The sequence below is a fragment of the Tursiops truncatus genome, chromosome 12 (genome assembly GCF_011762595.2).
Source record: "Tursiops truncatus isolate mTurTru1 chromosome 12, mTurTru1.mat.Y, whole genome shotgun sequence".
NCBI lineage: Eukaryota > Metazoa > Chordata > Mammalia > Artiodactyla > Delphinidae > Tursiops > Tursiops truncatus.
Genome location: NC_047045.1, coordinates 1,995,925 through 2,021,368, shown reverse-complemented (window position 1 = coordinate 2,021,368; position 25,444 = coordinate 1,995,925). Strand labels below are relative to the sequence as shown.

The following is a 25,444-nucleotide window of genomic DNA, read 5'->3' as shown; positions in this document are numbered from 1 at the left end:
TGTGAATAGTATATATTAGTAATTCAGAAATCAAGGTGGACAACTTATTTTTCAGTGTCTAAATTCAATGATTGCCCTGGTCATGATTTGCTCCACCTTAGCTTGAATTTTTAATAATATTGAGAAACAGAAGATAGAACCTGAAATAAATACTCATTTCTAACTATTGAATCCTTTAGTTTTTCTAATTTCTTTTTTTAACATAATGTAAATTTATATAGACATATAATTACTGGTGTCATACTGCATATTCACAGTGAATACAATGAGAAGTCATGTCTTTTTAAGAGGTTATATTTGTTCATCAAAATGAATGCTTTCCAAGATCATTTTCTCTTTTTGCTCTTTAACAATCTTTCTGGATATCTATTTTTGCACAAGTTATTCCTAAAAAGAATAAACAATACAACTGAACACAAAAGGCATGCAGAATGCATCAGGGCTACAGGATGTGACAAATATTTGTAGCTTATTCTGTGTTTCCTTTGCCCCTGGAAAGATAATTTTTTCTTGATGTTCCATAGCTGTGGATGGGATAAGGTAACTAATGTCAAAAGAAAAAGTACATGGAACAGAGGCAAAAGATGGAAGAGTGTAACTTCTTGATGGATAAGATGAGTGTATCAGCTTTTCTCCTATGTTCCAATAAGTAATAAAAATGTTTTCTTTATTCATATGAGTGACTTTGTGTAATTCATACCATAATAAGATACAGATTCCAAGTAATTTTTGACTAAAGTGGTAATCTTTCCTACTAATTTTTAGAATAATATTTATCAAAGAGTTGTATTAATTTCTACCAATATATTGAATAAATCAAATCAGACCCCCAATCTGATTGTACTCTCTGATTAGTTTGCAGCAAGAATAATACATTGTAGAAATAATATAAATTACCCTCTCTCTCTTTCTCTCTCTGCTTCTCTTCCTCTCTCTCCCTCCTTCTCTTCCTCCCTGTCAGATTTCTGGACCAGTTGAGAATTTTACTGGCTGCATAGAAGTTATAGAAATCAATAACTGGGAATCTTTCATCCCATCCAAGGCAGTGAAAAAAATTCACATTGACAGTTGCAGGTAAGACACTACTAATGATTTTTCAATTACTTGTTCAAATAACCACTCCAAAAGTAACATATCCATTAAAAATAATCTAATCAGGGCTAGAATATGTTTTCTTCATTTTGCTTTCTCTTCCACTTTTACATTTTATGTTACTTTCCTTACAGACTATAGCATTTTAAAGCGACATCCCAATTAAGTTGGACCATTTATTTATAATGAGTTTCTGCTTTGTGCTGTATAAGATTCAGCATATGTACCAACAGATGATCAGTTAAATATGATCAGAAAACATCATCTCTCAGAGCATTTCAAATATAAGCACACTGACAGTCAGGTATGTGATGTATTGTTTAGGGTAGTGTTTAATTCTAAAATATTACTCTCAAAAAGTTGTCATTGTGCTTAAATTTTCATTATTGGTGACATTCCTTTCAGACAATCTGCTTCTGGATACAGAAATCTTTACCTGTGGGGCAGAGGGTGGTGGAGCAGGACAGCATAAAAGCCTGTTTGTCAACAGAAGAAACACACTGATATATTCTACTAAAATTTTTTGAAATATTGAAATTCTACTATTCACTATGGTCTAAGGTGAATAAACAGTCACACAGTGACTGTCCTTAAGGAGTTTATAGTGTAGTAGAGGAGATATTGATGAAATACTTAAATTAACATATAAAAATGAAGAGTGCTTTAAGAAAAATAAAAACAGAAGGCTATAAGAACATTACATATTTGAATATAGCCAAATGTTTCCTTCATGGGTAGGGGGAAATTGTGTGTATTCAAAAATTAAGGAAATACTTCAGAAAGTAAAAGGATAATTCATTCCTCACTGTTTCCTCTTTAGCTAATACATTTAAATATTTATGTGACACCTATGATGCCGTGGTATACAGGGTGCTTTTTGTTTGCTTGATTTGTTTTTAATCAAATGAAAACCTAATATCTTACAAATTCACACTGAATAGGTTCTAGAAATTTTAATATAAATCCAACACCAGTAAGTCCTTATATTTTACCATTTATTCCTAATTTATGTTGAAAGTCTATCTCCATTTTTAATTGGTTTGCAGTTAGTAGTATTTCCTAATATTTAACTCTGAAATTCTTTGCTCTCTACCTCTGTGTGAAATACTATGATCTGTTAACTTATAGTTAAATGAATTAAGGGCAGTCACTAGACAGCAAATTCATTGAAAATGATAGAATCTTTCTATAATTTATATAATAATCTGTTAATTTAGCAATTTGATAAGCAAACTACTTTTTTAATTTTGTGAAAGTAGGGCACATTTAACTTTTGTTTTAAGAATGAGTATAAAAGCCGCATAGCATAGGGAGATCAGCTCAGTGCTTTGTGACCACCTAGAGGGGTGGGATAGGGATGGTGGGAGGGAGGGAGATGCAAGAGGGAAGAGATATGGGGACATACATATATGTATAAGTGATTCACTTTGTTATAAAGCAGAAACTGACACACCATTGTAAAGCAATTATACTCTAATAAAGATGTTAAAAAGAAATGAGTATAAAACAAAACCAAAAATTGGGTGATCTCAGCTATCTGCACGGCAGTTCTTAACCTTGCCTTTTCTTGTTCTCTTCTCTAGAGGACCTATTCTGTTTACATTCAATGCCATTCGGTCGTTTGACCTCCATTTTGCGATATTGGTTCTTTAACAAATATGAAGTGAAATTATCCCTCTCTACGATATCCAACACAGCTGTGAACATATAAAAGGCACTTTACTTGTGTTCAGAGTTAAAGCAAGTGGAGGCTATTAAATTTCTCTGGACATTTACACTGTCCCTGTCATCAACTACTACCACCACTTTATTTTATTTAAGACCACTTCTCTTAAGAGAGCTATTATATTGGATTGGTTTGTAAAAGAGTTTTCAAAGCCTAATTCTCTAAATTATTGGCTGTATGACACTGAGTAAAGTTCAAATTTTTCTAATTCTTCAGTCTTCTCTGAGGAAAATCAGAAAAATCAGAAAAGTAACCTTTCCCTCATAATTATACAGAAGATAAAATTGGACTTTCTTCTATGTTTAAAGTTCAGTGAGACTGGTCTTCTTTGCCAAACTTTCCACCATTTCCAGAAAGTTTTCCTCTAGTCCTATCTCCAGAAGCCCATTCATCATCTCCCCAAGCCCTTCTTCACTAGTCTGGCTGCTTCTCAACATCTATGATCCCATCATAGACGCCTTCCTAGACCTCCCAAAATGAAGTGAGCTTCCATGCATATCTCCTAGTCACTCTTTATTTCCATAATTTGTTTTTTATTCTTTATAAGAGATGCCACTATTTTAATGTAGTTTTTATTTGCTCATAAGTTTCCTTGATGGCTCCCTTACTATGACCTGAGCTCCTTCCAGGCATGGACTCTACAGGCCTCTTCCACTCCTGTTTCCCCAGGGCCAGGAATAGTAGATGCTCAAAGATGTGCTGTTTAAAATATTTTGTGATCCTACTATGATTATTTCTTCAAAAAATTTTTATTATGAAATTGCTTTTAGATTCACTGTACCAAGTGATTCTCAAACATTTTGGTCTTTGTGCTCTTAAAAATTATTTTGACTGCAAAGAGCTTTTTTACGTGGAATTATTTATCAGTATTTACCATACTAGAAATGAAAACAGAAGAGTTTAAAATAAATTTATTATTTAATGCACAAAATGAAAAGATAAATTTGTTACATAAATAACCTCAATATATTTTTATGAAAAATAAATACACTTACCAAATCAACAAATAAAAATAATGAAAAGATTGGTGGTTTCACATTTTCTGCAAATATCTTTAATGTCTAGCTTAATGAAGATACTGGATTTTGATATATGTTTCTGCATTCAGTCTGTCCAGTAACTGTTCTGTTGAAGTAGTTGAAGAAATTCAGTCTTCACATAGATATGCACTTGGAAATAATAGTGGTACTTAAGTAACCTTTTCAAGCAACTGGGAATACTCATGTTTGATATTACACCAAAACTTGGTAAGTCATAGACTGTTAAACATTAGTTGCAATGTGAAATGTAAAATCCAATCAGTGAACTTTTCATATTCTGTAAATGAAAATCCATTGTTTTATCTTGCATTTTGAATTAATCTTCTACCCATTCACACTTTTGTACTATGTCCAGAAAAATATTGGTTCCTTCAGTTATTCAGGTAACCTAAATGTCAACACATATCAATATAAAATATTGAAAAATCTTATCTGTGAATATCCCCTCCAATCTCACCAGAGTGTCTTTAAGTATTGTAAAGCTGTCAAGTGCAAAAGGGTGCATTTTAGATTTTTCCAAAATTCTAATATTTGCCTTAAAACTCAATTTTTATCATTGTCAACGAATACTGTTAGTTGTTTTCCTTGAAGTGACAGTCTCATTTTGTTTTTGAGAAAATGTCTACCTAATACCTAAGATTGAGTAACCATAGTTTGAGTACTAGCTCTTTCAAGTAAAATCGTCTGCCATGAAAAGAAGCAGCTAGTTGCTCTCACGCATCAAATAATCACAAATTGCTTCTTCTGGAGGCAACCTTCACACTTCAGCATGCAGAGAAGTATACTTTATGCATACTCCCCTTTGCTTCACATGCATTAGTAAAAAGGCATATACTTATAAATTATAATTTTAAAAAATAATAATTTTGCCACTGCCTCAAGTACACTCATGTGAAATTTGGATTTTTAAACTGTTAGTAGAGAACACTACACCCGTTAGTGTAACTTGGTACTACTATTTTTAGTCATCAGCAGTTTTCTCCACCATTGTTCTTAGATCACCACTGCAAATGTAAACACAGTGAAAAAGTCAAAAAACATCTCAGTATCATTATTAAAAATATGTTAACCTCGCAGGCCATATGAAAAATTACTGTGACCTCCCAGACTCCATAGGGTCTCCCATGAGAAATGCTGCTTTCCTTTAAAATGTTTGATGGCACTCTGTTTATCTGATTATTTCAACAAGACTTCTCTACAGATGGCTGTTTCTACAGTAGAGGATTCCAGGTGATTCAGAATTTTCTTACAGAGACTGTAGTCTTAGCATCTGATATTAATTTTAGCACTGAGATGCTGCTATTGAGAAGCCAAAACCAAAATTAATACTAGTTCCTGTTTTACACACATAAAGTGAATATCCCCACAATTTGTGGCTCTCTTGCTTGATGCATTTTTTAATTGACCAAAAGACTTAAAATTTTAGAATAGTATGTTCTAGTTCCTCATCTCTTTCTTAGCAATCAACTTTATACTGGTGATATAAGAAAATCCAGCAATAACTAGAAATTTCAGCATAGGACTGACAAGAAAATCAGTTCACCTATTATGGTATTTGGGGTTTTGTTTATTTTGTTGTTATTTGTTTTTTTGTTTGCTTGAATTTTTCTACCAAGGTTTTTTCCAGTGATAGAATTGACAATTATATGTATTTATATAACAAATCCTTTCACTTTTAGATTGTTATATTATTTCCTGTCTGTTTTTTTAAAATATGGAAGAAATTGCTTTGTCTTTTTTAAAATTTATTATTTTATTTTTTAATTTAATTTTATTTTTGGCTGCGTTGGGTTCTGCAAGAAGGCTTTTCTCTAGTTGCAAGCAGGCTTTTCTCTAGTTGCGGGACAGCAGGGGTTACTCTTGGTTGTGGTGCACAGGCTTTTCATTGCCACGGCTTCTCTTGTGGAGCGTGGGCTCTGGAGCGCAGGCTCAGTAGTTGTGGCGCACGGGCTTAGTTGCTCTGGCGCATGTGGGATCTTCCCGAACTAGGACTCGAACCCATGTCTCCTGCATTGGCAGACAGATTCTTAACCACTGCACCACCATGGACGCCCCTATTTCCTGCCTATTTTAATAGGCACCTATATTTACTTCACCTGTGTTCTTAATAACTACATAGTGTATACCTCAGGCAGGAACATTTTACCATGTACTGGCTTATGTCTTATCTGGGTTTGATCTTCCATTCAGGATCAGGGATCAGGTACCAATGTAGTAAGATGTCAAGAACAGCTAAATCAGTTATTCCTCCTCCAGCTTTCTCCCCTAGAGAGGCACCCTGATGTGATCCAGCGACACTCTGATGAGCCTTATTAGAAATAGTAAAACATTCGAAAGCAGGGAAATGGATGTTTAAAAGGATGGTAAACATGATGAAATACAAGCCAGCTGAAAATAATGAAATTCACCTATATGTTTCAATATGGATAGATCTTATAACATATTGAGTGAGAAAAAAAAGATAACTATGGCAGCATACCATTTTTGTGCACTTTTAAAGCTGCATTATATCAAAACAACCATCTTACCCTTTATTATGCATTCTCAAATGTCTCCATATATTATTAAGTAGTCTGGATTAACTTTTATTTGTACTGTCTTTTAAATAATTACTATTTCTGAAGGAGTATGTTATGATAATGGTAAGAAGTATTCAAGACAAAGGCAATCATTCAGAAACAAAAGGCCGAAAGCACAAGAGATCATTTTCTACTTTTTAACTGTTTGTTTACAGATCATCTCAACAGGTCACTAGTATCATTAAAATGAATATTATTGGCTTTTCAAAAAGGAGTAAGTTATATAATACATAGCGTGCTCTTATAAATTTGTGGTGCCGATCTAAATGCCCTACTATTAAATAAATATTTGATTTAAATGTTTTATTAGTAGAAGATTAAGGCATAGAGTTTTAACATCCTAAGTAATATGTAAAATTTCATTTATTTTTTAGAAAAACCCTCCACCATCATTTTTAAGTAGACAGTATGAACCTTCAAAATAAAATCTAAAAGAAAAAATTGATTACTCAGAAATAGGAATCCAAACGTTGATCATTTATTACCTTCAAAAACAGAATAAAATAAGATCTAAAATGAAATAATATAAGTTACCATTTTCTCCAATTTTTTAACCAGTCTGATACTTGTCTCACCACAATGTGCTGATATGAGATTGATGCACTCTTGGTTTCCTAGAGATGTGATTATCATTTACAAGTAAAGACCAGATGATGGAGAAGAGTTGAAATTGTGGTTTAGTATTCAATGTACATTTGTACATTTGGGACTGAAGAGATGAGAGCTTGCCACATGAAGTTGAATCTATCACAGGTGTAGGAACTCTGTTTTGAATGTGTCTACCCTGACTTGCCTACCTTTCATGACAGCCAGCTGAGTGTAATGGTTTCGGGTAGACGAACCATGCCATGAGTTGCTGATTCCCATCATGAGGACAATAGTATAGGAGAATTTTGATATCTACCACGAAGTTTAATAACAGATGAATACAGTTAATAATACTGAACTGAACACTGAAAATTTGCAGTAAATTTCAGGTGCCCTCACCGTAAAAAATGTGGTAACTATGTGAGGAGATGGATATGTTAGTTAGCTTAACTATAATAAACATTTTACTACATATATGTTTATCAAATCATCATATGTACACTTTAAATATATATTCTCATTAAAATAAAAATAATAGGGCTTCCCTGGTGGCGCAGTGGTTGAGAGTCCGCCTGCCGAAGCAGGGGACATGGGTTCGTGCTCCGGTCTGGGAGGATCCCACATGCCGCAGAGCGGCTGGGCCCATGAGCCATGGCCACTGAGCCTGCACGTCCAGAGCCTGTGCTCCACAACGGGAGAGGCCACAACAGTGAGCGGAATGCATACCGCAAAAAACAAAACAAACAAATAAACAAAAGATAATAAAAAAATAAAATAAAAATAATAAGTTTCAAAGGAAGCACCTAAAATCTACAGTATTATTAACAATCATCATCATTTTGTACATTAAATCTCTAGACTTATTCATCCTATATAACTGCAGCTTTGTACCCTTTAGCCAACATCTCCCCACTTCCGACACTTACCTACCCCTAGTAACCACTGTTCCATGCTCTACTTCTGTGTATTTGACTTCTTTAGATTTCACATATAAGTGAGGTCATGTAATATTTTTCTTTCTGAGAATAGCTTATGTTTTAACCATTTTTTATTGAAATACAGTCAATTTACAGTGTTGTGTTAGTTTCAGGTATACAGCAAAGTGATTCAGTTACATGTACATATTGTAATATATAATATATAATATATATATATATATAAAACCTTTTTCAAATTCTTTTCCATTATAGGTTATTAAAAGATATTGAATATAGGTCCCCATGCTATACAATAGGTCCTTGTTATTTATCTATTTTATATATAGTAGTGTGTATATGTTAATCCCAAACTCCTAATTTAAAAAATTCAAAAACATATTGCTGTAACTCATGTCAAAGTGTGTTCTGCCTGTATTTTCCTCTAGGAGTTTTAAAGTATCCAGTCTTACACTTAGATTTTTTTTTTAATCTTTTTTTCTGGAATATATTTGATTTACAATGTTGTGTTAGTTTCAGGTGTACAGCAAAGTGAATCAGATTTACATATACATATATCCACTCTTTTTTTAGATTCTTTCCCATATAGGCCATACAAAGTATTGAACAGAGTTCCCTGTGCTATACGGCAGATTCTTATTAGTTATGTTTTATATATAGTATTGTGTATATGTCAATCCCAATCTCCCAATTTATTCCTTCCCCTGGTAGGCATAAATTTTTTTTCTACATCTGTTTTGTAAATAAGTTCATTCCTACCCTTTTTTAGATTCCACATATAAGCAATATCATATGATATTTGTTTTTCTGTGTCTGACTTACTTCACTCAGATCTACTTTGAGTTTATTTTGTTTCAAGTTATTTTTGTTTATTTTGTTTTGTTTATGGTGTTAGAGAATTTTCTAATTTCATTTTTTTACATGTCGCTGTCCAGTTTTCCCAGCACCACTTATTGAAGAGGCTTTTTCTCCATCGTATAGTCTTACCTCTTTGTTATAGAAATTGACCATAAGTGCGTGGCTTTATTTCTGGGCTTTCTATCCTGTTCCATTGATCTGTATTTCCATTTTTGTGCCAGTACCATACTGTTTTGATTCCTGTAGCTTTGTAGTATAGTCTGAAGTCAGGGAGCCTGACTCCTCTAACTCCATTCTTCTTTCTCAGGATTGTTTTATTTATTTGGGGTCTTTTGTGTTTCCATACAGATTTTACATTTTTTTTTTTTGTTCTAGTTTGTGAAAAATGCCATTGGTAATAAGATAGGGACTGCATTGAATCTGTATACTGTCTTGGGTAATATGGTCTTTTTGACAATATTGATTCTTCCAATCCAAGAATACAGTATATCTTTCCATCTGTGTCATCTTCAATTTCTTTCATCAGCATCTGGTAGCTTTTGGAGTACAGCTCTTTTGCCTCCTTAGGTATGTTTGTTCCTAGGTATTTTATTCTTTTTGATGCTAGCTCATTTCACTTACCATACTGTCCTCCACTTTCATGCATGTTGCCATAAATGGCAGGATCTCCTTCCTTTTAAAGACTGAAAAATATTCCAATCAATTATATATACTTACGAAAATTTCTTTATTCATTCATCCATTGACAGACATCAGGTTGTTTCCATATATTGGTTATTACTTCAATGAGCATTGGGGTGCAAATATCTCTTTGAGGTACTCATTTCATTTCCTTTAGGTATATGCCCAGGAAAGGGATTGCCAGATCATATAGTAATTCTATTTTTAGTATTTTGAGGCATCTCCATATTATTTTCCATAATGGCTGTGCCAATTACAATCCCACCAACAGTATACAGGTCTCCTATTTCTTCAAATCCTCCTCCAAACTTGTCATCTTTTATTTTTGTGGTAATAAGCTCCCTAACAGGTGTGAGGTGGTATCTCATTGTGGATTTGATTTGCATTTCTTTATGAGTAGTGATGTTGAGCAAGGTTCCACATGCTTGTTGACCATTTGTGTATCTTCTTTGGAAAAATATCTACTTGGGTCCTTTGCCCATTTTTTAAATCAGATTATTTGCCTTTTTTGCTATTGAGTTGTATGAGTTTCTTATATATTTAAGATATTAACCCTTTATCAGTTATATGATTTACACATATTTTCTCCCAATATACGTTGTCTTTTCCTTTTGTTAATTGTTTCCCTTGCTTTGCAGAAGCATTTTTTTTTAAATGTAGTTCCTTTTGTTTATTGCTGTTTTTGTTGCTTGAGTTTTTGGTATCATATCCAAAATATCATTTCCAAGGGCCAATGTTAAGGAGTTTTTCCTTATGTAAAACCCTTCTAGGAGTTTTACAGTTTCAGGTCTTACAGTTAATTCTTTAATCCATTTTAAGTTGGTTTTTGTTTATGGTGTAAGATAATGGTTCAATTTCATCCTTTTGCATGTAGACATCCAGGTTCCCAACACCATTTATTGAAATTTATATTAAATATGTAGATTTATATGGACTATATATTAAAATTTTTTAAAGGTGATATCAACTATATCAAGTATTTTAATCATTTAAGATTTAAAATCATTTAAGGTTACAGTGAAAGCTTTGCTTCATAAAGTCATACTATGGAAAATGCTTTAGCTGTATTTTAATCAAATTCTACAGTTCTACAGAGAAAGTACAGAGATGATCTACTACATACTTGGAAAATATTTGTATTTTCTCAGATATCTAGGCTCACTCCCATATATCAAAGATTTTTTGTTTGTTCTTGTTTTTAATTTTGTAAATATATGGGAATTTGGGAATAAAAAGATACATATATATGTTTAGAAATGTGTTCTTTAATTTCTGGATTCTCCAAATCCAAACTAGATAATCCCAGTGGTCTTAATAATAAATAAAATTTAGAAAATGCATAGTTCTTATATCTATAACTGAAATTTTTATTATTTCTTATACGTTGTGATATATCTGATATATTCAGTTTCCTTCACAATATGTTTAAATGATTTATCCTCTAGAATTCTGTAATGGATTTGATCACATATTTCAGGATGCTTTTGATTCGAGAATGGCAAGGTAGCTTTAATCTGTATGAGTAGAGGATTTTTAAGAGTACATATGGGAAAAAAGAATAGACACATGAGTTATCCAATGACTAGACATGCAATTGTGTCTAAAGATACATTAGAATAGAGCTAGTAAGTGCATAATTAAAGTCTTTTAACAATCTAGGCTTCATTACCATCTAAGGTACTTAATTGCATATTTGTGTAAATATTTATATTTCTTGCAATTCCTCAAATATCAGGAATGGAGTGACCATTGTGAAATCATAATTTCCTTTAATGTATCTAAAAATGGCTTGATCCCCCTGTATGTGTAAATTCTGTTCTCCCCATGATCACTAGGGTGCTTACGTTTAAAAGCATAGCTTTTGTCACACTCTCTTTACTTACATTCCTCAAGTGAAGTGACACCCTGATATCACTTGCACTCTGATTCTAAATCTCAGAGCAATCAAGTGGGAAGGTGAGAACAGTGACTCTAGAACCATGCCTTAGATGGTTTTGCACCATATTATCTGTGTGACTTAGTGCTTCCTTCATTTTTATGTGGTGATGGTGTCAAGAATGCTGGCCACACAGTGTTGCTGTAAGAGATGCATGATTAAATATACATTTTAAAAAACTTCTTAGAATAGTGTCAAATACCTAGAAGGCACTTATCATTATTAGCTATTGTTTTCATTGTAGTTGTTGTTTCTCCTTTGTTCCTCCTCATATTAAAACTCAACGTTATCCTTTTTCCTAGATTTTTCCAAAGAAAAGCTAACACGAAATTAGGATGGTGGAGGTTAGGAAAAAGGGGTCGAGTATTTCAGAGAACAGCATAACAAGGCAAAAATATGAAACATTGAATATTATCCATCTTTGGTTTTAGAAATCCCTTGACCATTCCCACCTCAGGTATTTCTTAAGATCTGCTCTGGACCTCAGTCCCAACCTTATTCTAAGTTGTGTGCCCTCCCTAGAATATGTCCTCATCTTATTATTCTAGGAATCCTTCAACCCTCACACTCTAGAAACTCAATTTAAAATTTTCCTATCATAGTAAGAAGAGCAATTAACTTTCATTATGTCATTTTTTTTTTTTTTTTTTTTTTTTTTTACTTCTGCACTATGTCTCAGGTCTGTATTTTCGGAATTAAATGTTCTGTCATATTTCACAAATAAAAGCAATTCTTTCCCTAAAAGTAAGTAAAAATATATTTTTTTTCTTATTACACAGATTTGATCACAAAACATGGTTAATATGCTGCAACTCCAGAGGATTGCCTCTGCTGAGTTACACAGGTGGAGACTAGAGAACCTTTTAATTGATAGTTAACTAGATGGTTTTATGAAAAGTGGGTTTGACTCAAGTTGGTGTATTTCTGTGGCAAAAGAGGTAATGTCAGATATACCAAATTTCAAAGTTCAGCTCTACTGCTTCCTATAAAAATAACCTTGGCAAAATTACTTAACCTCTGTATTTCAGTTTCCTTACCTGTAAATAAGGACAATAATAATGGTTGACATGAGGACTGAATGACATTTTATAGAAGCAATGCACTTAGCACATTGCCTGGACATGGGAAGGGCTTCCATTTTGGTAACTCTTATGATTAGCCATCTTCACATATGTTTATTTGACCACATTTCCAATCAACTAGGAGAATAGTCATCTAAGAAGAATAATGATTTCCATGAGAAGTTCAAACATGCTAACTTTATTTTTTTAACTATTTTTCCCAGTACAAAATAATATACTAAAATAAATGAGAAGAAATAGATGCAAAGACACTTAAGAGCAGAATACAAACAAGAAATTTTTAGGTTTTTGTTAAACTATAAATTGGGTTCATTTCTATTCGAATTTAACTTTTTCACTTTGCATAAGGTTTTTTAACTGAATATATTTTCATTTCTCTGCATTGTAGAAACTTCCCAATGTTCTATTCCTGTTTCATTCAAATCTCTGTGCATTGTATGTTTTCCTTGACAATTGAAAGATATCAATATTTATATTTTAAAGTCTATTTTAATACTTGGGAAATGAAACATTCAAGAAAAAGAAGCTATTTTTAGTTTTGCAATGAAATGGATATAGATAGATTTTACTTATACAAATATAATTATATCTGGTAAAAATTGATAGGAACCTTTTTTCAAATGGTATTATTTGAGGGCCTGATAATATATAACATGTTTTATTATTATGAATAATAGTACCCATGGTAGTGTTCATGATTAATAATGGCTCTGCAAAAACTATCTCCTATGTTCAAAACAATGATGAGCCTGTGAATGTCATATACCTCAGGGCCCTCGAGCTTCTATACACTGCACTACACTTTGGACATATTTTCAATTTCTACTTTTGTTATTAATTGATGGCAGTCTTCCAAGTGCTTACCATTACTTTCAGAATTACTCATTACTTTCAGTTAAATTCTCTACTGGCTTTGCAACAAAACAGTTCGTTCACCCCCTCCATAATAGAGAACTGCCCCACAGAAATAGTTGCACAGCCAAGAACACATTTGTTCAATTCTCTCCACAACCTACCCACTCCCCTTCTTGCATCTGAGTGGGATTATGGAGCGAGTTCTCCTCCAGGGATGTGAACTGAAGTAAAGTGTCTGATCTCTGGCCTGTGATGTTCAGGAAGTGCATTTATTGTCATTTACTAGATGAAGAGAACTTTAAGGATCTAACATATGATTGAAGCTTCTAGAGTTTAGAAAGCTGACTATTTCTGTAACCACTCCCCAAAAACAGAATTAAGAATATATAATGCTGACAGCAACACAGTCTTATTAAGATCTATCAGCAACATATAAGAACTAAGCCATGCAGCAAAGATCAATTCAGAGGATCCTCTATCTCCTTCAAGCATGCTGTTCAGATGACCTCAAGGTAGCTGTCATTAAGTTGAGAGATAAAGATATAAGAGGAGAAGAAAACAAAAAACTAAAACCAGCTTGAGAATTAGACAAGGAAAGAACATTACAGGTTGTTACTAACACAGACCAGGCCAGATACAAATAGAGCAGTGCTTTTTCAATTTTAATGAAAGTATACTGCCAAGAAACCACAAACCTGGATCCAAAAACACCCTGAAAATATAAAATGTCTCTAGGGCACCCAAAGTTTTATCAGCATGAGACATTGTGTGAAAGACCTGCCTTCACTAAGGGACACATACTGCCCAGAGCCCAGTTCAGACATGACCAGGGAGGCAGTCCAGGCACCATGGACAGGGAATAAGTCTAATGGAAGAAATAACTCTCTACAGGGCTGAGGCAGAGGTGTCACCAGGGATAACTTCCTGTTTTACATCATCTCTGTGCATTCCTACCCCTCGCCTTCTGAGGGGACTTCCAGTGCCATTATCCTCTCCCTGCTGCATCTGTTCAAATTAAGAGTGGGGATTGTTTTTGAGTCTGTAAGGAGCCACTGCCAGATCTAATGGGAAGGACTGGACATCACCCAGAAACACTTGACTTTTAGCTGGATGTAGTAGCTGGATGAGACTGGGAAGGGGCTATATGGAAGAAAGGGTCATGTATGGACAGTTAAGTAGCCAGAGGCACAGACTAAGGGAACCTCACTAACTGTCAGCCAGCTCAGACTAAAGGCATTTGCTGAGAGAGAGATGACCTTTTCCAGGCACCTTGCCTCTGGGTCCAAGTTCAGCAAACTGCAGCCACAGGCTAAGTTCACCCACCACCTACCTGTCCTCACAAGGCCCAAGAACAAAGAAGGCTTTTTACAGTTTTAACTAGTTGGAAAAAAACTTTAAATAATGTTCTGTGTCCCTTATAAATTAAATAAAATTCAAATTTCAGTGCCCATAAATAAAGTTGTACTGGAACAGAGCCACGCCCAATCATTTACATATTATCTATGGCTGCTTTCAGGCTATAACCATAAAGCTGAGTAGGCATGACAGAGATGTATGGCCTTAAAAACAGCTTAAAACATTTACTATCTACCTCTTTACAGAAAAAGTTTGCCTGTAGCTTATATAGGTGGTGCCCCAGAACTCATTCTCATCAATAGAATTGGAAGAGAAATGAATTATGTCACTTATTGACTAAAGCATACGAAGGAGGCCAGCTTTTTCTTCACTTTCTCTCTCCCCTCACCTTCTGGCTGGATGCAGAAGCCTCCAAGTCACTAGCTAATGGGGAGTCACAGGATGGAAGTATCCGAATGTCCTGAGTCAGTGTCTGGAGAAATCTTGCCCCCTAATCCCGTTGAATCGGAAGACTAGCATTAGACCCCTAAGCAAGAAAAATGAATGGTTGTTAGACCACTGAAAGTTCGTGGTTACTTGGTTACAGCAGTGAAGATTATACAAACTAAGATAGGCTGCTAAATCTTTAATCCACCAAAGTTCCAGAGTGTTTCTGCTTAGCCTCGGGCATCCTTGCTCATCTGGTTCCAGTGTATCCCTCCAGCTCTGTCTTACCATCCCTCCATCCTACAAACAGTTTCCTTGATTTTACAACGTTTTTAACTCCTGCTATGCTGTGGATATTGAGATAAATATAGAAAGAGGTCCTGTCATTAAGGAAGTCACATCATCTTAGTGGGAGGAAGCACTGACAGACAATTATCATAAAAGTGATGATTACTATATAAATACTTCCTTGGTGCCATGAGAGTGGCTGTGATTGATGGAAAGACATCAGCAGACACAGGGAAAGTCATTTAGTGTAGGTATAGGATGTGGCTTAGTAGTACAGAGTCACCACAGCTGGGCTGAGTCCCAGTCAGAGAGACACTGCACCGGCCCTTAATTCCAGAGAAGGTACTCAGCTGCAGCAGTTGCTGCCGGGTGTGGTGGACAGTCCCTTCAGGCCTTTCAAGAAACTCTCTGATTACCATGATCAGGTCCCTTTTTTGCAAACTCTAGCAATGTGGCTGCCCACTCAGCAAGTATACATAACTGGTAACCTCAGAAAATCCTGTGTGCTTATTATGAGACTATATAAAATCAAGTTTCTGGGTCAAGTTTCTAAGAATACTATTTGGTCCTAGCTGGGTCTGACCACAGATGTGCCTGAGCTTTACCCCTGTAATATTCATTCATCTATTCTGTAAATATGTATTGACCTTTTAACTGATGGTTGGGTTCTTTACTAGGTATTGAGATATAAAGATGTACAAAACAGGCCCCTTCTGCCCCTTGGGAAGCATAGTCTGGTGCATTTTCAGGAGAGAGGGGTGGAGGGATGGGAAAATACCCAAATCCAGTCAGAGCAGGCATCTCAGAATCAGACACTTTACCTGGTCTCCCTCCTTCAGAGCCTAAAACATCTTTCAAATGTTGGGGAAAGGTAGAGGCTTCCCATACCAAGGGCATCCCTGTTGTGGGTGAATATCATATTCCATAAGGGCACTGGGATACAACAAAATGAAACCAAGAGTCATTCTCCTGATGAATATATAAATGCATAAGGAATTTTATGTTGCATGGAAGAAAGGCATCTATCCCAGCTTGGGAAAGGATGGGTATGATTTATGAAGGAAAGCATGCTTGATCTTGCTTCTGAAGTGAGAGTTTAGCAGAAGAAGAGGGGAACATATTCTAGATAAAGAGACAGGCGTTTTTTAATGGCTTGTTTTGTGGTTCTGCAGCAAAAATTTGAGACAGAAAGTCATGAGAGACCAGCTTCAAAATGTAAGCTCTAATGAGATGATGAAGGTTTGGTAGGTGGAGGGTTTAGAACTGTGGGTGGCAAGTTCAGACCTGCTTTTAGGTGTATCAGCTGGATCCGTGTATGTTGTTTGGAGCCTAAAATTCAAGATATGAGACTAGACTTAGGAAGACCAGGTAGGAAGCTATGTCAATAATCTAAGGAAAAGTTAAGTGCCTGACACAAGTCAGTGTTGGCAGAAATAGAGAGGGATGGCCACATCTTTTATTTAGAAGGAACAACAGCTAGATATAGCTACGGTGTCAAGCAGATTAAGAAGAAAAGAAGGCAAGAATGACTCCTAAGGTTTTGCTGAAGTATCGGGGTACAGTAGAGGGCATCAGCAAGTATCACCAGAGGAGATGCAGATGTTGATGGTGTGTCAGCCTGGGCTCCTTCTGTGTCCTGTAACCCCAGGGATTGGAAGAGAGAAAAGAGGAGAATGACATAGAGCTTGAAAGAGGAAGTGCTCTCAAGCCAGAGACTGCCCCACAATAAATGGGATTGAGGGTTCAGTCTCACTGGTCTCTCCTAGAGGCCACATAAATGACCGCCTCTCAGGACAGTCCTCCAGTGGAGGAAGGGGTACCCTGCTGAGGCAACACCTAAGACTAGACAGACTGACCCAAGTCTCTAGAAGTGGTGAGGCTCAGAAGATCTAAAGTGGTGCCTCTGAGAGTCTGATACAAATAGTAACATGCAAACTTCCATTTTGGACATGTAGATTTGAACTCTATTTTTTAATTTTTGTTTTATATTGGAGTATAGTTGATTAACAATGTTGTATTAGTCTCAGGTGTACAGCAAAGTGATTCAGTTATGCATATACGTGTATCTATTCTTTTTCAAACTCTTTTCCCATTTAGGTTATTACAGGAGAGAACTCTGCTCAATACTCTTGTGGAAATAATTCTCTGGCTAGATATGTACAGCGGGCAGATTTATATTAGGGAGTCTGTGGCTCAAAGTAATGATATGAATAAAAAATATGTTTGGGAATATTAAATATAAAAATAGCAGATAAAACCATAAAAGTGAACAAAGGAATTCAAGGAAAGCTTGCAGAGTGAGAAGAGCAGGTGGCCAGTTGCAAACATCTGACAACTGTTTACTTCTTACAGCTGCCGGTCCATAAAGCACATGGAAGAGACAGCTCTTTGGAGGGTCTCCAACTGTCTTTTCAGAGTTTTATATACCAGTGACACCAGTGTTCTTCACAGGTGTTCTGTTTATCTGGAATGCTTTGTCATTCATATATCTCATTTGGAAACACATCAGTTCACTAATTCAATTATTCAAAACTTTGTATTGGAGCCCCTGCTAAGTGTTTGGGACTCAAGGCTGAACTTTCCAGACTTGCATCCTGACTCCATGGAACATTCAGTGAAGTTACTTCAAACCAGCAATGGAGACTCCAAAAGTTCAATATAAGCCCCCCTGTGAAAATATGGCAATCTTTCAAGTCTGTTATTAAGCATGAGCAAGATATGGAGGACCCTCAAGATATCTTGTTCCTTTTAAATAAAAATGATGCCATCATGTCCACTCTAAAGACAGAGGTTGGCATTTGCAGATGTATGCACACCATTGGTGCATAAATGCTGCTGGTATTACTGTCTCCTGACATCCAAGAAAGACCAGACCCTCCACATTGCTCTAGTGCTAACATAACAAAGGTTGAAACTTCCAAAGACAACTCACTTGTTGCATACCTGCTCTCTAGCTGTTGTGATGAGTGTACTGATATATAAATTAATTTTATTCATTACAATGGTTAGCAAGAATAAACAGCATTCAATCCTTTTCATTATACCATATATTTACTTTCACATTCCAGTAAGCATTGCTTAAACTTTTAGATGATAAAATTCCAAGGATTTAATATAGCATAATTTTAATATTTTGCAAAAATATATGTAAAATCATATCTCATGAACATTGTTGTCACTCTGAATGGTACACAAATTATTTTGTGACAGATACTGGACAACAATTGTCACTTTTAATAGTCCCTTTTTAGCTGTCTATGGAAGAGTGGCTAAAGGCAGTGATTTAATTAAACAGAGTGAAAATAGCTTTTCAATCTTACTTTCCATGTATATAGTTTTTTTAACATCTTGATTGGAGTATAATTGCTTTAGAATGGTGTGTTAGTTTCTGCTTTATAACATAGTAAGTCAGCTATACATTTACCTATATCCCCATATCTCTTCCCTCTTGCATCTCTCTCCCACCCTCCCTATTCCACCCCTCTAGGTGGTCACAAAGCACTGAGCTGATCTCCCTGTGCTATGCGGCTGCTTCCCACTAGCTATCTATTTCACATTTGGTAGTGTATATAAGTCTATGCCACTCTCTCACTTCGTCCCAGCTTATCCTTGCCTTTCCCCGTGTCCTCAAGTCCATTATTTATTTCTGTGTCTTTATTCCTGTCCTACCCCTAGGTTCTTCATAACCATTTTTTTTTTTAGATTCCATATATATGTGTTAGCATATGGCATTTTTTTTTATCTTTCTGACTTGCTTCACTCTGTATGACAGACTCTAGGCCCATCCACCTCACTACAAATGACTCAATTTTGTTTCTTTTTATGGCTGAGTAATATTCCATTGTATATATTGCCACATCTTCTTTATCCATTCATCTGGCAGTGGACACTTAGGTTGCTTCTATGTCCTGGCTATTGTAAATAGAGCTGCAATGAACATTGTGGTACATGACTCTTTTTGAATGATGGTTTTCTCAGGGTATATGACCAGTAGTGGGATTGCTGTGTTGTATGGTAGTTCTAGTTTTAGTTTTTTAAGGAACCTCCATGCTGTTCTCCATAGTGGCTGTATCAATTTACATTCCCACCAACAGTGCAAGAGGGTTCCCTTTGCTCCACACCCTCTCCAGCATTTGTTGTTTGTAGATTTTTAAATGATGGCCATTCTGACTGGTGTGAGGTGATCCCTCATTGTAGTTTTGATTTACATTTCTCTAATGATGAGTGATGTTAAGCATTCTTTCATGTGTTTGTTGGCAATCTGTATACCTTCCTTGGATAAATGTCTACGTAGGTCTTCTGCCCATTTTGGGATTGGGTTGTTTGTTTTTTTTGATATTGAGCTGCATGAGCTGCTTGTAAATTTTGGAGATTAATTCTTTTTCAGTTGCTTCATTTGCAAATATTTTCTCCCATTCTGAGGGTTGTCTTCTTCTTTATGGTTTCCCTTGCTGTGCAAAAGAAGTTTCATTAGGTCTAATTTGTTCATTTTTGTTTTTATTTCCATTTCTCTAAGAGGGGGGTCAAAAAGGATCTTTCTGTGATTTATGCCATGGAGTGTTCTGCCTATGTTTTCCTCCAAGAGTTTTATATGTCTGGATTTACATTTGGGTCTTTCATCCATTTTGAGTTTATTGTTGTGTATGGTATTAGGAAGTGTTCTAATTTCACTCCTTTACATGTAGCTGTCCAGTTTTCTCAGCACCATTATTGAAGAGGCAGTCTTTTCTCCATTGTATATTCTTGCCTCCTTTATAAAAAATACGGTGACCATATGTGCATGGGTTTATCTCTGGGAAATCTATCCTGTTCCACTGATCTATATTTCTGTTTCTGTGCCAGTGCCATATTGTCTTGATTACTGTAGCTTTGTAGTATAGTCTGAAGTCAGGGAGCTTGATTCCTCCAGTTCTGTTTTTATTTCTCAAGATTGCTTTGGCTATTGAGGGTCTCCTGTGTTTCCATACAAATGGTGAAATGCCATTGGTAGCTTGATAGGGATTGCATTGTATCTGTAGATTGTGTTGGGTAGTACAGTCATTTTCACACTGTTGAATTCTTCCATTCCAAGAACATGATCTATCTCTCCATCTATCTGCATCATCTTTAATTTCTTTCATCAGTGTCTTATAGTTTTCTGCATACAGGTCTTTTGTCTCCTTAGGTAGGTTTATTCCTAGGTATTTTATTCTTTTTGTTGCAAAGGTAAATGGGAGTGTTTCTTTAATTTCATTTTCAAATTTTTCATCATCAGTGTATAGGAATGCAAGAGATTTCTGTGCATTTTGTATCCTGCTATTTTACCAAATTTATTGATTAGCTCTAGTAGTTTTCTGGTAGTGTTTTTAGGATTCTCTATGTATATTACCATGTCATCTGCAAACAGTGACAGCTTTACTTGTTCTTTTCTGATTTGGATCCCTTTTATTTCTTTTTCTTCTCTGATTTCTGTGGCTAAAACTTCCAAAACTATGTTGAATAATACTGGTGAGAATGGGCAACCTTGTCTTGTTCCTGATCTTAGTGGAAATGGTTTCAGTTTTTCACCATTGAGAATGATGTTGGCTGTGGGTTTGTCATATATGTCCTTTATTATGTTGAGGAAAGTTCCCTCTATACCTACTTTCTGGAGGGTTTTCATCATAAATGGTTTTTGAATTTGTCTAAAGATTTTTTTGCATCTATTGAGATGATCATATTGTTTTTCTCCTTCAACTTGTTAATATGGTGTATCACATTGATTGATTTGCATATATTGAAGAATCACTGCATTCCTGGGATAAACCCCACTTGATCATGTTGTATGATCCTTTTGATGTGCTGTTGGATTCTATTTGCTAGTATTTTGTTGAGGATTTTTGCATCTATGTTTATCAGTGATATTGGCCCATAGTTTTCTTTCTTTGTGACATCTTTGTCTGGTTTTGGTATCAGGGTGATGGTGGTCTCGTAGAATGAGTTTGGGAGTGTTGCTCCCTCTGCTATATTTTGGAAGAGTTTGAGAATGATAGGTGTTAGCTGTTCTCTAAATGTTTGATAGAATTCACCTGTGAAGCCATCTGGTCCTGGGCTTTTGTTTGTTGGAAGATTTTTAATCACAGTCTCAATTTCAGTGCTTGTGATTTGTCTGTTCATATTTTCTATTTCTTCCTGGTTCAGTCTTGGAAGGTTGTGCTTTCCTAAAAATGTGTCCATTTCTTCCAGATTCTTGTATATATTTTTAACTTCTAGTAAACCACTGAGCTTTGGCACTAACCTTTACTATTTCCGTTATTTAAAATGGAAACAGAGATTGGGTGCTTGTTTTTTTTTATATAAGCTAGTCATATTTCATCAAGTTCCCAAACATTTCTAGATTTTATACTGAAAAGGCTCTGTTTTACAATCATTATTGTACCACATGATATTACTATAGAATAAAGTACAGAATATTAGATAAAATGAATATTCTAAGCATATTTAATATAAAGATTCATTCACTAGAGACCAATCGATGAAAAGATTATTTAAATTCAGGCCTATATAACTATAAAAGTACCAAGACTGTCAGAAAAAAACCACCACATATTGTCTTATTCCTTAAGAGAATAAAGTGATAATGATTAAAAATGTTTTTTTTACATTTATATACCTTGAGTCATAAAGCCTGTTAGAGAAAACCTACCTTGACAGTGTGATGGACAAGATGATTTAAGATCCTATTTTCCAATTCAAATATCTCTTATTCACATATAACATTTTTCTATTTTACAGATTTAACAATATCAATGCAAAACAGGCAGCTAAAAGTGGTCAGGTTTTAATATCACTGTCTTTGCCACATGTTATCATGCCTACATGAACTTCTCTATTGGTGTACCTTTTCTGATGCAGATTTTATTTCTATGTGACCAATACTCTATCAACTCCCAGAGAAACATTTCCAGTGGGGATAATGGGTACAAAGTGAAAATCAGGCACCATTGTATTAGTTGTATCATTTCTCCTTTTTTTGGGAAAATGTGTTACCATCCTTCAGCATTTGAAATTTAATTCCTTCAGCTCCATACTGGCTTCAGGTTGAAGGCCTTAGCAAGGCCTGCCAGGATCTCCTTAGTCACCCCCATTGTACCCTGGGGCCTATGTCAGGGAGAATGTGGAGTAGGACATCTGAAGCACAGCCAGGACCAGCCCGAATGTATGAGTTATGAGTCTAACTTTGGAAAAGGAAAATTACATTTGTTCAATACCACTTTACTGCCAGCAACAATGTACTAAATATTTTATTTTGCGTTACTATTTGTACTATTTTTATTTGCATTTGTACTATATGTGGAACATCTATTATTTGTCCATCTTGTGGATGAGAAAACTGAGGTGAGATGTTTAGAAGCACATACAAAAACTTACGGATGTTGTAAAGTGGGGCTAGAATTTCATTCCAGCTTGTGAGCTTTTTCTAATAGATGAGAAATGACAAACTTTGGTTATCATCTCCCCAGGGAGATGCATAATTTATTCATTCATTCACAAGTGTCTATTTATTCTATGACTATTTTAAAGCAGGTTGTGTTCATTATGTATCTAGGCTCTGGAAACACAGTGTGAACTAAAAGTAGTCCCTGTCATCACAGAACTAATATTCTAGTAGAGAAAGTGAGCAATAGACTGGTAAATGAATAATTATATGGCCCAACTCTTGGAGATAAGTGATATATAAAAGGCAAAATAAAGAATCAGTGAATATTGATTCTTCTCTTGCTTAACCAACTAGTTAAGTTAGATTGTGAAAGAAAGGCATCTCTGTAGGCATGGTGATTGAGAAAACACATGACCAAATGAAGGACCTACCCAGGAAAATATTCAGGGAGTTATATTTCAGGCAAAGAATCTGGCTAGCACAAAAGTCCTTAAGTGAGAATGAAGTTGGTGTATTCCAGTAACACTCCCTGGAGAAGAAGTGGACAAGGAAACATGAGGTAAGACATTAGATAAGAAAGCTTCCTGAGAAATTGATAGTCCATATTAGAGACTTCAAATTTCCATTTAAGCGTGACTGGGAAATAATAAGAGTTTAGAGCAGTAAAGAGACATGACATAATACATATGCTAAATATATGTGATCTGGCTGCTGTGTGGTAAACAGATTGTAAGGGATGGAAGAGAAATTAGGAAAACACTTTTGGTAATCATGAAGACGGTGAGAAATTATTGGAGTTGTGATTTTTTTTTCATGTAGAAGCAATAGACTTGCTGATGGATTGAATCACAGTGGAGTGGATTGAAAGAAACTTTTCTCAGGCATAAGATGATGATGTCTTAACTGAGGGTGGTTTTCCAGTTAGTGGTAGTCAGTAACAAATCACCACAAGACCTCCTAGTGTGAAACAATCATCTACTATGCTCATGAGTTCCATGTGCCAGAAATCCCAGCAGAACACAAGACAGGAGGCTTGTTCCTCCTCACAGTGTTTAGAAACGACCTCAGCTGGAAGACCAGAAGGCTGGCAATTGGAGACAGAGATTGATTCTAAACTGACTGAGGTTAAAATTAATGCCCAATCTAAATATAAAATGATTTTTTATTATATTTCATTAGTGATGGAGCTTTTTCTTCACTTTGCTTCAAGTGTTGGACTTTGTGAAAATATACAAAAGATTGCCTCTAACTTGGAAGTATCAGACATGGAAAAGAAAGCTCATTGCAGAACTGCTGCTTGAGTATCTGTGTTAAACCCTGTTCCAAAATCTTTGCAGCTGAGAATAATTATTAGTTTATTACCCTCAGAGTCAAGGTATATAAGTGGACAATTCCAAGTTACCCATCCACTGGTTAATTGAGATAAACTGACTGAGACCATTGGATATGATGGGTTCATATATTTCATATTACACACTAGTGATTTTTAGAAGTGCATGTTTGTTTGCCGACCAAGATGTCAAGATAGAAACATGTCTCTTATTTAACGCCTCCACCATCATATACAACCACAGTCAATCCATTCTTCCATCACCTGCCCTTTTGTGCAGTTAGTAAGTTCCATCAACTGTATCTCCTAAATATATCTCAAAAATTTCCCTCCATTCCATATTCAAGGTCCTGCCTTAGATCAGGATTATAGTGCAAAATCCTCCAAACTATCTTCTATATTGGCTCCCTGAATCCCTCCTTCTTACACATAGCTGTTAGCGTAAGCAATCTACATTGTCAGTCATGCCATATATACAGCAATGATTAACGGGAAAAATCTAAATTATTTATATGATGGTGAATTATGCTTTTTATGATCCATCCATGAACTAGATAATGACCAGATGTTACTCTAGTCTAAATAGAATTCCAACTTTAAGTTAAAAGATTTTGGTCATTGGAGCCACCACTATTTGGCTTGAAAATGTCAAAGTAACTTTTCTTAGTGCTATAACAGTGAGCGATAATTGACCTAAACTTGCATATATGTTTAAAAAATTGTCATTCTTCAATACAAATATTTTCATATCCTGATTTGGGCTTTTATTTAAAGATTTTGTTGAGTCTTCATAATCCATATATAATAGCTTAAATGAAACAATTCAATTCTCAAGGTACTTTTTAAAGTATGCTTTAAAACCTGTGAGGCTTCAGTCTTGACTTCTGCATTTGGCTCTCACCTTGACAGTCCTTTCTCACAGTTTAATAGTATACATCTGGTTACTTACCTTTGGGATTATTTTGAACTGCCACTGTTTTTGAGGTTCTTTATTTTTAAAAGATGCCTTAAGTCACAGAGTTTATATAATTATACAGAACCTTCTGATTAGAGATTAACTGAACATAGCAATGGCAGAGCCAATTAAAAGATTGCAGTATCCAGGAAACAACTATGCCATTTTTGTTTTTATTTTGAATTTTAAGGCAGAATACTTTAAATAATTCTGTGGCAGTAACATATATTGTCCTCCGTGAGACCTTGACTGGAAACGTTAATAAAACACTCCTATCTACAAGCAGTTAGTTGCTGCAGAAAGACAGATATTCTTACC

The 25,444-nt window shown here is 35.3% G+C and overlaps 1 protein-coding gene across 1 annotated transcript in view; it reads left to right on the top strand.

Moving 5' to 3' along the window:
* Nucleotides 1–25,444, top strand: part of EYS (eyes shut homolog) — a 1,685,417-nt gene that overhangs the window by 1,093,140 nt on the left and 566,833 nt on the right. The window contains exon 28 of the mRNA XM_033867388.2: nucleotides 962–1,074. Within this exon, the coding sequence (XP_033723279.1) occupies nucleotides 962–1,074 (113 nt within the window). The remainder of the gene's footprint in view (nucleotides 1–961; nucleotides 1,075–25,444) is intronic.